This window comes from Anopheles moucheti, chromosome 2 (genome assembly GCF_943734755.1).
Source record: "Anopheles moucheti chromosome 2, idAnoMoucSN_F20_07, whole genome shotgun sequence".
NCBI lineage: Eukaryota > Metazoa > Arthropoda > Insecta > Diptera > Culicidae > Anopheles > Anopheles moucheti.
Window position 1 is genome coordinate 96,234,971 of NC_069140.1, and position 18,875 is coordinate 96,253,845.

Here is an 18,875-nt window from a genome sequence, read left to right on the forward strand (position 1 = left end):
AAATGGATGGTAAATTTTAATTTTAATACAATTTATAACGTTCAGGTACTTCTTATATTGTAAATCGTTGCAGGACCTTCGTTTATGGTAAATTTGGTGAAACCGGAAGAACGAGATGCATTCGTTTGTGCAAAGAAACATTACATGAGCCTAGATGCCAAACATTACAATAGAGCGAACCCGAAAGCTAAACCGAAGCAGAAAAAGAAACTTTCGCGAAAGGAGATCAAAGAAATGGGTCTGTACAGTTTACCACACAACACGGTAAAGTACAAAGACGCATTGAAGCTTCATAAGATGTGGTGTGGATATTACGATACACTCTTCCCGTCAGACGAACTGCCGGTCGTGACAGAATCTAGATATAATACGGTCGTGTATGTTACAGGTAGTTTGTTTTATGCAGCGCTTTAAGCTATTGCTGTTCTTTATTCCCCAGGGCTAGCTTGTTGAAGGCAGACTATCATGGAGCAAAAATTCACATCGTGCGATCGAAGCAGTCCAGCGTAGTAGGAATGAAAGGAATCGTAGTACTGGACACGAAAGGAACCTTCAAAATGGTGTCGAAGGACAACAGGCTACGCAGTGAGTAAACGCTACGCAGTGAGAAAGCATTTCCTACCGGCAGCGTTAATGAGCTTCCGTATATTTGTGCTCTTTCAGCCATACCAAAAAATGATTCTCAGTTCGAAGTAACGATTCGCGACAAGGTAGTCACAATTTTCGGTAGACATCTAAACGCTCGGCCCGCCGAGCGTTCTGTGAAAAAAGCAAAAACATTTTCACTTCCTGATCTATAAAGGAAACGATAATGAACATCGATACGGTGCATGTCAACTGCTGTTTCGAAGAAATTGGGATCGTTCTAATTCTTCACATAACTTTTCTTCCAAAAGAAAACCATGCAAATTATTATTAGCTTGTATTAGATAAGTTTAGTCAAGGAACGATGCATTTACTGTTTCCATATGGCATTACAATGCATTACCATTGAATTTAAGGAAATAAACGCAAAGAATCGCAAAATTAAATTGAAGTGACTGCTTGCGCTACGGCCCAATAGATGCCGCTTCTGTTTGGAATTTAAAATTTTCCAATTTTATTACAGGATGATAAAAATTATAATGCAAGGATTGAAAATATGTTTAAATGTCATATTAAACAAATAACAAAACTCCTACAATTGTTTACAGTTTGTTGTGTATTTATTGCATTATGTAACACGCTCTATTCCGGACAGGAGCAGATTGAAAATTATGTAAAGATAAAACGATAACTATTTTTAAAAAAATACCAAAATACAAACTTGCGTGTCTTTTTATGTAGAATGCAGATAGATTGCTCGAGAATAATTCTCGCAGATAAACCACTTCCATTTTCTATTGCGTCAACTTTCCTTATCGTGGACATCTAATGGTCAGCTTTCTGCTCGAAAGGCAGAAGCAGTATATCCCTGTCCAAAGCCTACGTAAGGTATGCTCACACGGGTCGGAAGTAGCAGCAGATAATGTTCGTTCGTATGATTCGATTGTGAATCCATTTTCCACGAACGAACGGTCTTCTTTCGTGGAGGAAAGGTTCCAAATCGATGCCAGTATGGCTGTGCTCTCCACTCAGCGAGTGCAAGCGTTGAAGCAGGGGCCGGCTTGAAATTGAGTTATGCTTGGGCATTAAAATTTTATCCTTCATCTTCCGTTAGAAAATTGAAAAGGGGATTTGCCACTTTGAAGTAGTGAGCAATTTTCTCCCACTGCCGGTGCTGAATGGATCACACCAGAATGGTGAATGGTATGCTTTTAGTAATGCTCGGCTCGATGCTCGGCTTGGGTCCCGGGCGGGAAGTCATCATCGCCCCGGACACTACGGATCGCAATCAAACGCTGTCGCCAGGATGTGCCGTCGATTAAAAGCAGTCACCATCGGTGGTTCCCGGTGGTTGTGGGCCTGACACATCGTTCAGCCAATGTGCTCGATAATGTGGACGACGCTCAGTGTTTCCGTTCGTTTCTCGAGGGCTATTTATCGTGCAGTGCGCACCGTGCAGCGTCAGACCGAGCCGAGTCGGATTCTTTGCTACACGACACTGTTCCCCGGTGACATCGGTGGATAATGTAAAGCCGTTATTATTATTTTGGATCATCCCTTTGAAGAGTGGCACCCGAGACTGCTACTTCAAAGGACGAAAAACATTGTGTGGTCGGGTCGGGGAGGAGGAGCGTGTTGCGGATGCGTTGATGATGCGAATGCGGACAGTACGTACGTCACCGGTGGCGTATCGCTGTCGGCAGCTTTTTATCACATTTGAAATCTTCCCATCACCCCGTCCGGAGATGCTGCAAAGCTATTCAACGGCGAACCAACTGTGAACGGCTAGAACGAAATGGCTTAACGAAATTCCGTTTCCCAATGGTTCATCAAATCCAATCATCGAGTCGAAATGGAGATATCGTTATTAATTCCTCATTAAGCGTCGGCATCTTGGTAACTGTCCCTTTGGGAGCAATTATCGAGCAAAAGGGTGTATCCCGTCTGAAGGGTGGCGGATTGTAAGATGATACTTACCCGTGCTTGATCTAAAAGAATTAATACGTTACACTTAACGGGACAGATAGGCATTTTGATTGGGTTGAGATTCAAAAGCAGAGCTCATCATTAATATAATTTTGCTTCAGAAAAGGATATCCCAAATTGAGTTACAATTAACAGTGAATTATTCTGGATTTACAGTTTTCCGTCTAGAACTGGAATGAGGGTTATGAATATTTGACTCTATCTGGTAGCTTCCTTTGGCTGGCCATATTGTCCTGGAATTTCAACATTAGTGAAACGTATCATTCTTATTTGTCGTAGAGGTCTGGAAAAAATTGCTTCATGATGCCTTCATTAGACTTAAGACTAGTTTGATTGGTGTGGTTGCTCATGAAGCTCTAATGATAGGCTTTAGAGGATCATACTGAACAATATGAATAAAAAGGACACTTTAAACCTGTGTTTTCTTCCCGGGAGAGATTAAAGTCACCACAAATTGTCCATAAAGTTTTTTGGTAGTTGTCAGGAACAGAAGAAAAGGTTAGGTTTTGTTGTTTTTTTGTGGGAACTTTGTTGTTAGACTAATTCAAACACTTTAGTTATTATCTTATAACATTATTAAGCTTCAACACACTCGTGTTATACGATGTGATATGGAATCATTAATTAACCTCAAAGTTTCCATTAGCTTTTAGCATTACAATGAATTGTTGCTTTACTTTAAGGACTAAAATTTTATTTTGGATTGTTTTTTTTGCATTAGCTCGTGCTAAAATATGCTGACGACGTACCCAACCGTTGAGAAAACTCCATCGCCATCAACCGTGAGTCATCCATCCAGTGGTAGTGAGCAAAAAAAAAAATCTGTCACGGAAGGATGCGCCCGTAAATTGAATAGCACTTCTGAAATCCATGAACTCGCCCGACTGCAGATCGGATAGTACAGGGGATGCTTCTTTTTATTCTAGCAACACAGCATAAAACCCCCTCCCCTCCCCCGCACTCCCACACTCCCCACAGCAGAGCATAAAATGCCCGACGAGGATGTGCTGGGTCGCGCGTGTGTATTGGTGTCGGTTGTGTCACTATGGCAACACACTCAACGTGTCAAGCGTTCGGGCGTTCCTTTTTTTGCGGTGGGTGGGCTGTTGCTGCCATGTTTGCTTAGTTTGTTGGTTGGCATCATGGTGCTCACCTTCCTTTACGTGGCTCCCGCTCCTCTTCATCGCCCCCCCAAAACTCCGAGGATACATAGCGCCACACGAGATGGCGAACGAGGCGAACGTAACTGGAAGGACGCGCGCGGGTCGAAGGTGTACTTTCGGCTTATTCGCGGCAAAGGTGACTGCGATGGCGCCGCATCGCATTTATTTATCTGGTAAATATTTTAGCACAGTCACCCATCGTACGCTACGGCGGCAAAAGTACGCAAAAGAGCAGCTAATGTAGGAATTTTATGCAATCGCAATCGGAAAGCTGACAGAGTAAGCGAAAGTCGAGCAAAATGGTCGTAACAGCGTACAAGTGGCATGATAAGGCATGATTAGAAACGACAAATTTAAAAAGCGAAGCTCACATAATACACGAACGAGTAAACCTAAAAAGAAAGTTGATATAACACACCGAAAACCCAATCCAATATTATATTTGGATTGAATGAAAAATCCTAGAAATGAAAAAAGTGAATCGAAAAGCTATAAAAAAACATACTGAAAGTAGTTAATGATTTAAGTAGCTGCTCCAAAAAATAATAAAATAGAAGTTATCAAAATCAAGATAACTAAAAATGTCCTTGAAAGTAGAGTATGTAAGTTTCGTAATGAATTAATGGATGGTTTTTAATAATATAATAAAACTCCAACAAGTGTGTACAATTTTATGTTATTATTTTCTATTTTAAGTAACTCTATTTCTTCTTCGAAATTCAACTATTTTCATTTATTCTGCTTTACCACTCGCTTGTACTAAATTGTACTAAAAGTTGTTTGTCATTTTAATGCTTTAGTGTTCCGTTTTCGTTGTAGTTATGACACATCGACAGCTTCCTGGAAAATTACGACCACTTTTTTATGCTAACACCATGCGTCGGTTTGCGGTACAAAAATGTGTTTTTGTCGGGGTTTTGCTTCCTTTCCTATCGCTTGACGTACTTTGTACTAACCAAACGAACCGACGACCGAGTGCCCTGTTCGGGGGGAAAAAACCTTGAATGTCCTTTTTTTTTGCTTTTGGTGTTGTTCTCGCCCGTTCTTTCGTTTTTTTTTGTCGGATCTTTACGCCAACACGCTTCGGCTTCCTTTCCCAATTTCACCCCGTAGTATCCGGTTTCACCCCGACCCCGGAGTGGTTCCCTAATCCGAGGGTGAATGGTGCCGGTTAGGCAGAGAGGGGAATAAAGCAGAGAAGAATGAAATGCGCACACACACACAAACACACACATACACACACGTATATCTTGTACCGTGCAGGCGCGATACGCAGTGTGGCACAAAGTTTGTCCCCGGGCGCGACAGAGACGTTGCCGTTGTCGCTCGTTGGTTGGTTGGTTTGTTTGACTTGGGCCGTCGGTGTGTGTACAGGGAAGTCGCACCCTATCTTGGAATGGCGCATAACGGTGGCGTGTTGTGTCACCCTCAAGGCAACGCCATTATGTTTATGTTGCTCGATCTCTCCCTTCTCCCCCATGCCGGCCCGTTCCGCTCCGTCTCATGTCTCTTGGTTTGAGATTGACCTGCGCTTCTCGTTCTCGGAAGCTTGATTGCTCCTTTTCCATCATCGCTTTTTTTGTTTCACACACACATACACACACACATACACATTTATCGAGTCACGTTCGCTCTCTTACGGCAGGCACCGAAAAACCCGCACAGAGTGAGGAATTGCTTGTCCTGAGGGTGTGCTTTTCATTCGACGTCGCAAAGTAAAAATGGAAGACAGTAAGATGGGGCACAAGCGGGACCATGACTGATGTGTATATAAGCACACCCAAGCACACTTACAGCTTACCACACACACACATACGCGCGGAGCGTACCGGAAGATGGGCAAAACAACATTAAGCGATGGGAGTTATTTGTCACAGCTTCTGGCGTATCTCTGTGTGAGAGATTGAAATCGAAATTGAAATCAATGACACTAGGCCAGCGATGAAGGAAGTGGACGAGAGTGTCCTGTGTGTGTGTTTTTTGTTGGTTGGCTCATTCCCTTGTTGTATAACATCAGAGTGTGGTTGGGGACAGTGTGACGTTAGAGCCCTATGTACCTGAAGGACACACATCCTTGTGCATATAAGTATATATGATGAAAGCATCTCCTGTCTTCGCTCTTACCGGTTCTTCTCCGTGCGTCCTTGGGCCTGCCTGGCGTGAACAGAGAGTGTCCCCATCCTATCGCTGTTAGGATGCTGCATTATTCAGTGGGGTTTGTTTGCACGGAGATCCACCGGCAAACTTCATATCGTACGGTTTTCTTCCCGTAGGAATAATTTTCTTCCCTTCCAAAACTCTCGATGGCGTCAATCGTTGAACGTCTTTGTTTCGGTTTGCTGTTCGGTGATGATGCTACGGCCGGTGGTGGGACAATATGGTTACAAATGGTTCCATCTTCCGCCTAAGAGTGTTGGCTTTTACACACATGGGCACGAGCAGCACATAAACACGTACGCTCGGAAGGTTTTGCGAAAAGGATACGCACACACAAATGGCGCATTATCAACAGCACGGCCCGGCGGAAAAGTTTGTGAGGCGATGTGTGAGGAAAATTCATTCCGGTCGGTGACAAAATTGTTCATGTACATCAACGAATCGGGGGCCCCACCGTTGCTTTCCCCCGGAGAACGTTCCCTCACTTGGAAACGTGTGTTTTAAAAGCTTTTCATTTAGTTCAATTAATCCATCGCAGTGCCATCCGCTTCACGTCCCCACTATTAGCCCACTGGTCCCTTTTTGGGGTGTTCCTTTCATCTTTCAGCTCACTTTTCTATCCAATTTGGTAATTTTAAATGTGTGTGTGTGTGTGAGAGAGAGAGAGAGGGAGAAAGAGAGAACTGCTGCTAATGGCGGTGTGAGTGAAAGCGAACGTTTTGAGTGGTTTTTGGTGAAGGCAGGCTGCTAGGTGTACGTGGAGAGTGAGAACATATTTGATGGAGGCGCCTGGTGATGGAAGTAATAAAAGTAGGATTAACTCCCTTTTCGCTCCGTTCCGCAACCCCGAACGGCCCGACGGCGGGCTGGGTGCGATGAAGTTGCGAAAAGCTTTCCCTAAACCATCACTTACACCATCATCACACATACACATGCATTGCTAATACTTTGCTGATTACACACAATGCTGTTAGCGGGCATCACCTCATCCACCGTCCATGGTTGCCATGGTTGCTGTGAGTTGTCAGCCTTTCACTTCAGGGCTACCTCCTTCGCGCGGTAAGCTTTCGCTCATCGCAAGCAAGGAAAAGAAAAAAAAAACAATTAAAACAGACATATACACACCAGCATAATTACGAGAAAGTTGCCATCGAAAGTGATGTGTAGGTCTTTTATCCACCCCATTACTGTTTTACACCCCCGTGAGGGGGTGGAGCATTTTGTTTGGCAACGGCAAACCGCACGGTGTGCTTTACGGTGTTGGATTTACACTTGGCAAAGTGTTCGGCGAAGGTTGAGTTTTTCTGGGTGGGGGGGAGGAAGCTATTTCTAGATGGAAAACTTTTCCTCCCTTATGCCGTCGGTCGGATGGTGTTTCGCAGCAAGCGGGATGCGATACAAAATGAACCTCAGAAGGCTATGTACTTGTTGTTTGTGGTGTATTTCTTGTTGCTGCCACACATCGTTATTGTTTCATTTCAACCTACTTCAGGGAAATTGTCAAAAATACTTAAAAAGATAGATAAGGCTTATTTCTGTTTTTTTCTTAGAACAGTTTATGTAACTTTTTTATACCTATTATGACAAAATAATGTTTAGCTTTTAGCGCTATACTTAGAAGTTTTATTTTTGCAGGTTTTCCAGGTACGTGTATCAGCAAAAGGGTAGCATTTTCTGAGAATTTGTTCTTCATAAATAAAAGAAGAAAATAAGTTATATTTCTACTACAAACAGAGCGCGCAACACCAACACTTGTAATGAGTTGGGAAAACAATTGAAAATGATATGAAAATGGAAGTAAATGCTTCTCCAACAAAATGTTTGTCTAATCATAGAATCAATAGGTATGGTGCTAAAAGTAGGTACTAAAAGATTAATAGGGGGTCTCACTTTTTCATTAATCCAAATAAAGATTAAGGGTGTGAAAAGTGCGGGTAAAATCCGAATTATATTAAAATGATAATAGACAATCGTGAAAAATACGAAACATAGTGTTCATAAAAATCGAAGGTTAATTTCTTACTAACATTTGTATGTAAAAATCGAACGTTTACTCTTCAGATATTTCGACTTTGGATGATGTGGAATCTGTTCAAAGCTGATGAAAATTTGCCAATGACAATGACGAGCTAAATGAGTTGCAGAATTCATCATTGGCTTGCCAAACTCCGTAGTGTTGGTCAAGGCATTGGGCCAAGACGCAATTTGTAAGACGGAATCGAATAATCTAATTCTTGCCGACGGTGATTGACCGGTGAATAGGTTAAAGAACACCTGCAGATCTTGATGATCAATAACTATTTCACTATGTGTCTGATGTGAGCTATTTGAACTTGTTTCTCATGTGTAAAATAAGGTTTACAATAAATTGAACTAGCGAAGGACATGTAGACATGACAAATTTCTAATAACTATTGTAAACGAATAAAGAAAACCGGTTAAGTACCCATTATCTACATTGCTCAAATGTAACAAAAAAGAAAGTAGATATGGTTCGTAAAATACATCAAATATCGCAAAGGATAAAACACATTGAAAGGGTACAGCGCAGCTAAGGATGCGCCACAGGATAAGCCGCAGGATGAAGGTAAATTGCGACGATACTTACCTCGAAGTAATCTCATAACAGGATCGGCACTGAAAATTGTTATTCTCTTTGAACCTCACCGTGCCGAATCCGATCAAATTGAGCGTTGCTTTAGCTTTGGGTCACAAGTGACATTATTTCCTGAGAGTGACACACAGCAAAAGGTACACAACAAAGAAAAAAAAACAACAAGCACACACATACGATCCCAAATAAACGACAAACAATACAGTTTTGTTCGTGCGACAGTTGGAAGAATGCGTCCGGGATGAGTTCGAAAAATGTCATCAGCCGTTCAATTGAGCATAGACGGCTCATGCGTCGCATAATAATCTCCCAAAACACAAGACAAAATTGCTTAAGGAGTCGGTACTTGTGCGTAAACTGTGCCGAGCATTATACAAGCAAGAATTGTTTGGAGAAAGTAAATAGGAAAAAAGTGCAGTTTTGAAGTAGAAAGAATAAAAAAGATGTACAAAACCCTTCTAGGTTTTTGAAGAAGGCAAAAAAACTGGAAAACGATGCAGAGAACAAATGCGTAACGCACAAAACGAACATAATCGTACGAATGCAAACAACAAGAGCGAGCCTAAGGAACAAAACAACAGGAACAAACAGTTAAGGTCGATTGAGTTGCACCCATTCAGGAGCAACAATACTAGGGCGAGAGAGAGAGAGAGAGAGAGTTGAAGAGTGAGGGAGAAAAGGGAAGCTGCAAGCTGGATTTGTGCAGCGAGGATTAAGGAGACCCAGGAAAGGGCTCACACAAAAAACCTGCACTGCTGGCAACAGCATGGCAGAACACAAGGATACGGGTAATCGTGAAGCGGGTTTAATTTTCACAAAGGATACGCAAAGAGGACACGCATCAATATGTCTCGAGGGCGTCAATTCTTGCTTGCGTTACGATTCCTGCCGATGTTGTCGTTGTTGCGTATGCGACTTGCAACTGGGAGTAAACCTGGGTGGACCCCTTTTTTTCGTCGTCCTCGTACTGCTGCTGCTGCTCCTGCTAATGAGTGTGTTTGTGCGGTGATGGTAGTCTGCAGCAAATGTAATCGCTTCTGGCGCTTTCGGCGGTTTGTATACGTTCCCGCCGTAATCCCCGGCACGGTGTTTACTTTTGGGCATGTTTTCTTTTTTTGCGCTGTACGGCCGTAGCTACAATGCTTGTATCGTATTTTTTTCCCCTGCCATTTCCCAACAACTTTGTTTTGCGTTTGTTTCGTGCAAAGCGCACTCCTTTTGGGATAGGTGGGTGCTTTTTTTCCTCCCTACGTTTTCTCGAATGGTAATTGTTCGATAGTGCATTAAAGGGAATGCCGTCGATGAGGCACAGTCAACCCGAGTTGGCTGAGACTTCAAACGAGCTTAAAATGCCGGATGCTGCAGGCGTGAGGCTGGTATCGTTGGCATCGGTGCATTAATTGCATCATCCACCCGCTTGTGTTTCCCGCTGATGCCCGCCGTCGGCATTATGGCGGTGGAAAAGGTGCATTGGCGGAATTGGGGTGCAATTAAGCAGTCAGCTACCGACGCGGACACACATGAAATGCGTATTTTGTTGTTTTATTTTCTCAGCACGGTAATGAGCTTTTACCGTTTTGGTGAAGTATTGTGCTTCGAATTTAATTGTACTGAGGATAACATGGCGTTTCATGGGTTCTGTTGAGCGTAATTTTACAATGAGGTTATTACACATGCGAAATGATGAAACGTTTATTGTGTAACGATCGCGTTTTGTAACTTATGTAAAATGTTACAACAAACAAGGTAAACAATTAACATTCTGTTTCGTATTTTAAACTAGGTACCCATTTTTTAAGTTGAATTTGCTGTATATTTCTGTATCAGAACCAGATATTTTAGTCAGACATTATTTATGCAGAATAATCTTGAGGTCGTAAATATTCGAACGATCTGGGGAAATAGGTTCCTTAAAAATGGTTCCTCTTTGTTGCTTGTGGTCAGTGTATTGTATCTATTCTTCATTTCCCGAAGAGTTTCAATCAATCGACACACTCTTGTTGTGTGATAAAATTAGCTGAATGAATCCTCGAGAATCATGGATCCTTATAGATTCATTAATCTCTTCAGAAACTAAATTTTGACGTGTTTTTTATGATTTCCGCGTCTAAAATAAGAAGTTTTTAATTGTTTACGGTAATTAATAAGTTGGTTAAGCCAATGTATGACGGACAAGTTTAATCAGCAAACAAATAAACAAATCCCTAAGTTTAACTTAAGATATTGTGGAACCGCTAAGATTGAGTTATAAATATTGCTGGCTCTATTGTTTGCGAAAGTGAACCAAAAGTGAACCGAAACTGAATAAAGGACATCTGAAATAATTTTAAGAAATATATCTGATTATCTAGCTTATTGTAAGACTAATGAATTTGAATCATTGAGTAGAGAGAAGTAATTTAATAACTTGTTAGCCGCTTGGTCTACAATCAATTACCGCCCAAATGCGATCAGGAATAATCCAAGTAAGCTTCATTCTGTATGTTTAATCATGGCTGATGTATGTATCTATGGCTGATGGTATCGGTAGGGTAGCAAAACACAGTTTAACTGTTCTAAAGTAAGTACCACAGTTTAAAAGAGAAATGTCGTAGGCATTTAAACGGGGAGAAAGAAATAATCTTTCCACTTCCACCCCACCACCATTCGCGAGCCCTTTTGGTAAAACTTTTCCAATGTTTAATGTTCGATTGCATAAGCCTCGCGTAAAAAGGCTTCTTGAAATGAAGGAACAAAAAGCGTCGAAAAAATGGTTCGCATACATTTCCGGAGCGCGCGCGCACTGTAGAGATCGCTTTAATAACATAATTAAGTAGTTCTCCATCACTTGCGAAGGATACGTCAATCATACACACATTTCATTTTTCATAACAGCTGAACAAGCGGCAAATATGGCAATGTGAAGCACCGTTTAAACCAACCGGCTCACGGCCGCCTATCGTGAGATGGAGCTTCCCGTTCCCCGGGTAGCAGCCCCGGTGCGGTGTGTTCGCTTTTGTTCGAACGAAAACAGGGAATATACATTTCATTATGCGTCGGGCATTTCATATTTTCGCGCCCCCGGGTTCCGGTGTGCTGTGCTGTTGGCAAACGGTGGTGGTATAAAGTACCGAAGCAACAAAGCAGAAAAGCAGAAAAAAATCATCATACACACACACGGTCGAATTCCCAATTGTAATGCATTGTGATTGAACTGTGCCGCGCTGGCAGGGTCGAGTCGAGTGAAGGACTGTCCGGAGAGGTGGAACTGGCCACTCGATAACTGGCCGGATCCGTTTGCGAACATTCCCCGACAAAGCTGAGCACTTCTCTCGCCCGTTTGACGGGGGTTTGCGGCTCTTTGTGAAATGATACGATTAATCCAGACGATCCGTTTTTTTTTGCCGTTGTTGTTGCTTTGCATTGTTGTGTCTCCAGTCGGTACTCACGGTGGATTTGTTCACCGTGTGCTGTTATTGGAAGTGCTTGCCAAGGTGCCAAGTGTTCGTGCCAAAAAGGCGGATGAATCGGAGCAGGAAAGGTAGGTAAGGCGAAACTGTAGCCCGGGAATTGGGAATAGACTTTCCGGTCAGTTCCTCTACACTGATGGACATGGTAAGAGGTACACACATGAAGAACACAAAGCAAAACTAAATGCTGTACTCGCCTTTCGCATTGTAATAGGATACGTTTCATACGGTAATCTTTCGCATCTTCACGGGTGTGGCAGAGGTTCTTTCCTTCTTTTTTTGCATAGAACAGAACAAATAATCGATCTTTCGCCACGATCGACACATTGGGCGGTTGCGTTGGTCGGGGGAAAAAAAGTTTCACCTACGAAACAAACTTTTCGTGTTCGGCCGAGCGTGTCCGGTGGAAAAGCTGCTAGGGCAAGAGATTTAAAGATAAGTGAGAGCATCAATAGATCGTTTGCTTATCTTAAATGGATTGCGTTTTCAATTTTTTGTGCCTGATATTACAAGTTTGGAATGTTTAAGGCACGATTGAAGTTCTTAAAAATAGTCTATAAAAATTATATTATTATTAATGTATCAATATATTCGCATTCGCATAAACGAAAAGGATGTGTTCACATGTAGCTCAGCTATGGCTAATAAGGATATTCTGTATTTCTTATTTATTGATCATTCGACGGAATACTTAGCCTATTCCAAGAAAAACAATCAATTTGTTAAACAACAGTATGCTTTACAACAGGAACGCATAACGGTGATGGAACAGGCTACGACAGCAGATGTAATGGATATAGTTGGACGCACGCTGTACATTAACACGATTGATCAACTCAACCGAAGAGATCCCAGGCTCACAGGCCTCACAAAGGATGTGCGAGGTTTGTCGATTGCCAGCAAAGCCCGCGAACGGAGCATTCTGGCGGGCATATAGGAAGCTTTTTAAAAATTCATTTAGGTTTAATGGCAATGTTTATTGTTAGCTTTTCATAAATTATAGTCTACGATGACATCTTACATGGTGAACCATTATTTCAGGGCTATTTTTCAGTCTGTATAGATCTCTTCTGTCAAACTGTCTAAAGAATTAGGCATGAATCTTTGTGAGGAAGCTCACTATAATTATTAATTTACTCCAGACTTATTGTCAAGAGCTAATTTGTGAAGATAGTCTTAAAAATTCCTTCTGATACTACGTGATATTACACAAATATTATTTCCAACAAACAGCTTTTTTCCGACTGTTTTACAGGTTGTTCGGGGATAATATTGACAAGTTCAGTGAAATGCAGCGAAGATGGCGTTGACAAGTTCGGCAGAACTATTGAGTGACGGTAGAATGTTATTTCTGGCAACGCGGTTGCTATGGATTTGACAGTAGCTGCGTTGCTAATTACTATGCACTTTGCTAGCAGCAGTGTTGCCAGCAAACATCATTCGACGATTGCTCGGTAGTTCCACCGCTCAATTCAATAACTTGCTGAATAAATCAATTATATGCCCGAACAAAATAACGTCTCGCTGAACTTTTCAATATAGTCCCCGAAAACCCTGTTTTTCATTGGAGCTTTCCATGCTCGTTTGGGTATGATTTTTCCTCTGTCTCGATTTGCATTGGTTTGTTTTGTGAAATTCTTTTTTACGCCTACTTGAATCTCGAACGTCGTACGCATCGCAAGCTGCATTGTCCCGGAGCGCGCGTGAGAAAGGGATCGGGAAAAAAACTCAAATTCTTAGTAATAAGCAAAAGCATGCCTCTCAAGAATGCAGGAACCCTTTACGACCGATCCGCCATCGATTGACCCGGGCGAAGAAAATCTCCAACCCGGTGCCCACAAAGGTGCCCCTTTCTCGGTCGGAATGGGTTTTGTGGTTTGATTCGATGATCTTCGGGCGTTAGTTTTGCTTCCTTTATTTTCCTGCTTTCTTTACCTCCTTGTTTAGTCGCTTTATGGTACTCCATAATCCATCGAGCGATAAGAGCATATCAGTGGGGCGTTCCCGGCGTGCAAGATCGTTAGTGCGGTTAGTGCTCGTATCGTATCCGCTGCGGAGATGTTGTTGATGTCTAGCTTGTTAGTTTAGCTTTTGAGAAGCGACAGCGAAAAAAAAGGAAACCACCGAGAAAGAATGAGCCCTGGAGAGGTTCATTAAGCAGAAAGCTAAGAATGGAACTGTAGTTCAAAGCTCACTGCTGACAAGCGTCGAATGTAAGTGCTGAAGGAACCGATACGTAACGATACGCACGCAAATGGAAGAGTGTAGAATTTATGGGAATATTTTTAAGAATTAATATATGTTTCCAAACTGCTAATCTTCTCCCTAGGAATTGGCATTCTTTTGATTCCCATTGCCTATAAATTTTCAAAACGCACCCAAGGGAGGAGTCTGTCGGGAATCCATCTTGACACGACCGGCCTGATGCTTTTGTGGAGATTTTTCGTAGGCCACCCCCTGCGGGGCCCTTTTTTGTACAATTCCACCATTTTTATACATACTTCCAAGCCACCCGACCCTTCCCCGACCCTTCTTCGCCCTACCGGCGGTTGTTTGGCAATATCACAGCCTACTCGGCACGTTGACGTCAGCCGGTGTCGGTTGAAGAGCGCTCACGCGACGACAACAACAAGAAGCCTTCGGGTTGAGGAAGCCTTCCAAACGGCGAAGGCCAACCGATAGCTGTGGATTATTGTGCGACAGGGGGATAGAAACAAAAAAATACCGTACCGGATAGTCCACACAAAATGGATGGTCGGAAAATTAATCATACATTTCAATTGTTTACTGTACACTTGAGGCTTTATAAAATGTCACCTACTGTGAACAATGGCGTCTGCATCGGATGAATGGTGAGTTTTTTTTTTGTGTGCCTCAGTTCTTCAGTTGCTGCACATTGATTGCTTCACTTTGTGTGTTTCTTTCCCTTTCCCCGTATTTTTTTTTTTGCATTCGAGTACCGCTTGTCACTCAAATGCAAAAAAGGAGGTTAAAAAACTGCACCCACCCATCATTAGGAACGGTCCCGCAAGCGAGATATACACGGGGTGCTGGGTGAAGTTGCACGAGGGTCGAATGGAAAACCCCCACAGCCAGTGGATTGGCTGGTAACGACACACTTCAAGTGGGCGGCCGGCCTGGCTTCGAGTGGGTGAGAATGGCGTGGACATATTACCAGGGGTCCGTTTTATGCTGCTGCTCTTGAAATCGGGACTTTGTTTGAAATAAATATGGCGGATATTTGCAATTTCGGTACACAACGGTCGCCGGATTTCCTTTTCCCCCCCCCCGGGGGTACCATTTTCCAGGAGGATTTTTTCCTTTCTTTCGTGCAAGGGTGCCTTTTTTCCCGCCTGGATGGGGGTAGTTCTTGACGTTGATATTACACTCATCGAGCAGAAGGTGAAAGAGTTTGCATTTTAATACCTTTTGGCTGCGGTTTGAATGTGTGATTTTGTGTTGGGGCAATGGTGAACCTTCGGGAGCAGCATTGGCAGCATTGCAGAACGGAGCAAGAAAGGCACTGGCTGATGATTGTGGATTGACTGATTTCCTTGCCCGTACTGGAAGCGGGACAACAAAAAAAAAGAACAGTTTTCCCAAAATCCACAGTCTAATATGGCTTGTTAAGAGCCGGGAACTTGATCCCGTGTCTTTCCGTACCGTACGGAGTCTTTCTTGCCAATATGGTGAGGATGTTTGCGCATTGCATTGAGATGCCCTTTTTCCATCCAACTCCGGTGCATTGACGATGCTCGATGCATTGAAGGAACTCGGAACAGAAAGTTCGAAGGAAGCAAACCAACTCCGAAAGCCAAAGTCGAGTTGAATGATGTTTGGATGGTTGTTGCAGATCGATCAAGATAATAATGCGTCTGTGTGGATGTTTGCCCATGCATTCGGTGACAAATGCGGTGAATATTAGCTTTTCCCTTGGCAAATGGCAGTGGATGGGTTTTTCCTAAAGACGCAATTTTGGCAGAACCAGGCGAGCTTGAGTTTTGTGATTTGCATTGCGGTTTGCGGTGCTCGATGGAAAATCTCAATCCTCTGAAGCACATGTACACACACTCCGCCAGTTGGGTAAATAAAATCAATGGACCCAACAAAAGATGCCTCACCGGTGGGGTTGGAGCAGTGATCCCCTAACCGAGAGGACAAAAATAATATCAGCCAAGCAGCGTAATCGGGTAGAAAGCTTCTTTTATGAGATGAGAACCGGACTATTCGCTTTGGGATGGAGAATTCAATCCCGGCATGCTTACTTGGAACCGATTGGAGCACAATTTTGGTAGAATTGTATCGCACGCTGTTGACATTTTGGTATGGCGGTGTGTGTGAGGAAGGTCGGTTGTTTGGGAAAGGGCGGAAATCGGGGATCGAAATGACTTGAAAACGATTGTGATCTGGCGGTGTAATGACCATTTTATAGGAACTTCAGAATTTGTTGAACCCAAGTTGAATATTCTTCACACAAATCTATCCTAGGATAACTTTATTAAATTTAAAAATATTGAATAGTTCTCCAGGATCCTCAATATTAATTTTTAACTTCAAGTATACCAAACCAAGTATACCAAGGCAAGAATTGTTATTGTACTGAAGGTGGACACTCTCACAAAAACTTTGATAAGTCCTATCAATCATCAAGTCAGGCCATTTATGCCCTGATACACTTACAGATTTGAAGCTCCAATTTTATATTAAGTCTTTTAGTGAATTAAATAGTTAAAGACATAGTTGAAAATTAATTTTATAACTTTTTACATTACCAACTACAAAGATCACAGTAGAAAAAAGAAGCGAAAATCAACAGAGCAGTTGGAATGATTCTTCTGACATTCTATAGGCTATTCTTGTGGAGAATTTACACCATAATACTTTTATAATATAATACGAACAATAAACAATAATAATAATAATTATAAAAAACCATAATATTTTTATTATAAAAAAAATTATTACTTGAACTTAGAAATCAGAAATTCTTCATTCGACGCGCATTTCAGTTCAATTTCCATCCACCGATTCTCGACTCGATGAAAGAACTTCTACACCCTGCAGTCATGCAAACATGCAGCCATGGAAGCCAAAACCTTATCAAAGATGCATTTTCATATCAAATTGGAAATGGCCATTTAGCTGTTAGTTTGAGCTCGCCCAACCGGGCAAAGGTCTATGCACCGAAAGGATTTCGCCTGTCCAGCCCCAACCCCAGCCACAGTTTTACAGCAACAAGGACTGCCGAAACCCGGTGTGCGGGTATGAAATTTGTAATTATAAATTCATCGGCTCAATAATGCTCCCCGTCCGCAAAATGCAACTGTTCAAGAATCCAAACCTGGGATGCACCTGTGATGCAGCTGGAATGAATTTTGCTATGCTTTTTACGGTGGATCCGCTTGCCTTTCGGATGGTTAGCTAGATGATGCCGTTTCTCAGGGCGGTGATCAATGCTGGTGCGCTCGCCTGTCACCATCGCATCGGGTTTTGTTGCTTTGCTTAAGAGTAACTTTCCAAATCGATTGAACCCACAGATCGGCCATCGGAAGCACACCCCCTGTCAAAGGGTGGGCGACTTGGCGGTACCGGAACCGGCCCTTCGGGTACCTTTGCAGTCAGCGATGCGATTCGAATCGAATGGGTTTGAGATTAATTTAAGAGATAAATTTTCAATTTCAATCTCATGCATATTTGCATCCGGGACGCCTATGCCGGGCCGGGCGCGCATCGTGCCACGGATGGATTTTTGATGGTCGGAAAGTGAGCATCGGGTTGACAACAGCGAGAGCTCATCGCATCATCGTAATCGAAAAGCGGTTCACTTAACAAATATTATTTTGTGCCCCCTGTGGGGTCTGTCCTCTGACCATGGCAATCGGTTTCACTTACCGGCCGATGCGGGTGGAGAAATCCTGTGGCCAGTGGGCACTGTGGTCACATGTGTGTGTGTGTGTGGTGGAAATCTATTTTCCACCCGCGGATGATACTTCCTCCCAGATAAGTAGGTACGATTGGAGAACCAAGTTGGTTGGTTGATGTGGCTCCAGGTGAGTGCGTATGACGTTTCCAATAGTGTTCTATATTAGTTGTTATAATTATTTTATTCAACACAGCGTAAGGTCTTTTGTAAATTGTAATATCGTTTGTTTTGGAATATTTTACGCAAGATCTACCTTTTTTTCTCATTCAATCTACAATTAGTATGATTCTTTTGTAAGATAATCACAATCCAAAAATCCTATCTAAATTAGATCATTTTCTGATTAAATCTTAGTAAACATCCAGTGTATGTACGTAAAAATTTAAATAAACGTTGAGTTACGTCTTGGCAAGATTCTTAAAGAGGGTAAATTATATAATTTAAGCAGAACTCGAAAATTACGTACAAGGTGTGCTTAATCGTTTCGATAAATAACAGTCACCTTCGTGTCACGTCTCATCTTTTATACTTTGGTATGATTTGGGAATAAATTGTGTCGTTCAAATCTAAAATAAACTCATTTTATTCATACAGAATTGTCTTTATTCCATTATGTACGAGGTTAAAAGATTTAAATACGCTTGAATTTACAAAATGATCTGGTAATATCCAATAACACTAGGATAATGACAAAATTATTCACAAATGAAATAACCAAAACAGTGGAGGATCAATCCCCTTGGAGGCCCAGGGCGGAATTATAGTTGGGGCCGCTAAATTTAAAAACGATGCAGGTGGGAAGGGGGACATTGAGGGGACTTCAAATGAGACAAGGCAAAAAGCGCAGTAAGAAGGGGCCTACTCCGCCTACCATTTAATCCGCCGCTGACCTCGATGGTCTGGTTCGATTTCCGATACCAGGAAAGCATCCACGGAAGAGGAAGCACCTTGAACAGCAATTTTGCTCGAAAACCGCCGAAAGGTATGCAATGGTTAAA

At 42.4% G+C, this 18,875-nt stretch overlaps 1 protein-coding gene across 1 annotated transcript; it reads left to right on the forward strand.

Moving 5' to 3' along the window:
- The first annotated feature begins 2 nt into the window (after window positions 1-2).
- LOC128300461 (ribonuclease P protein subunit p29) lies at window positions 3-1,228 on the forward strand. Its single transcript, XM_053036528.1, has 4 exons — window positions 3-9; window positions 74-377; window positions 440-585; window positions 664-1,228. Exons 1-4 carry the CDS (start codon window positions 3-5, stop codon window positions 798-800), a joined length of 594 nt encoding a protein of 197 aa, XP_052892488.1. The 3' UTR covers window positions 801-1,228.
- The last annotated feature ends 17,647 nt before the right edge of the window (window positions 1,229-18,875 follow it).

Bases quoted from the DNA above. Each gene is read 5' to 3' on its own strand.
- LOC128300461 (XM_053036528.1), top strand. The intron at 378-439 runs GTATGTTACAGG...TTTATTCCCCAG, and splicing joins TCTAGATATAATACGGTCGT to GGCTAGCTTGTTGAAGGCAG. The intron at 586-663 runs GTGAGTAAACGC...GTGCTCTTTCAG, and splicing joins GAAGGACAACAGGCTACGCA to CCATACCAAAAAATGATTCT.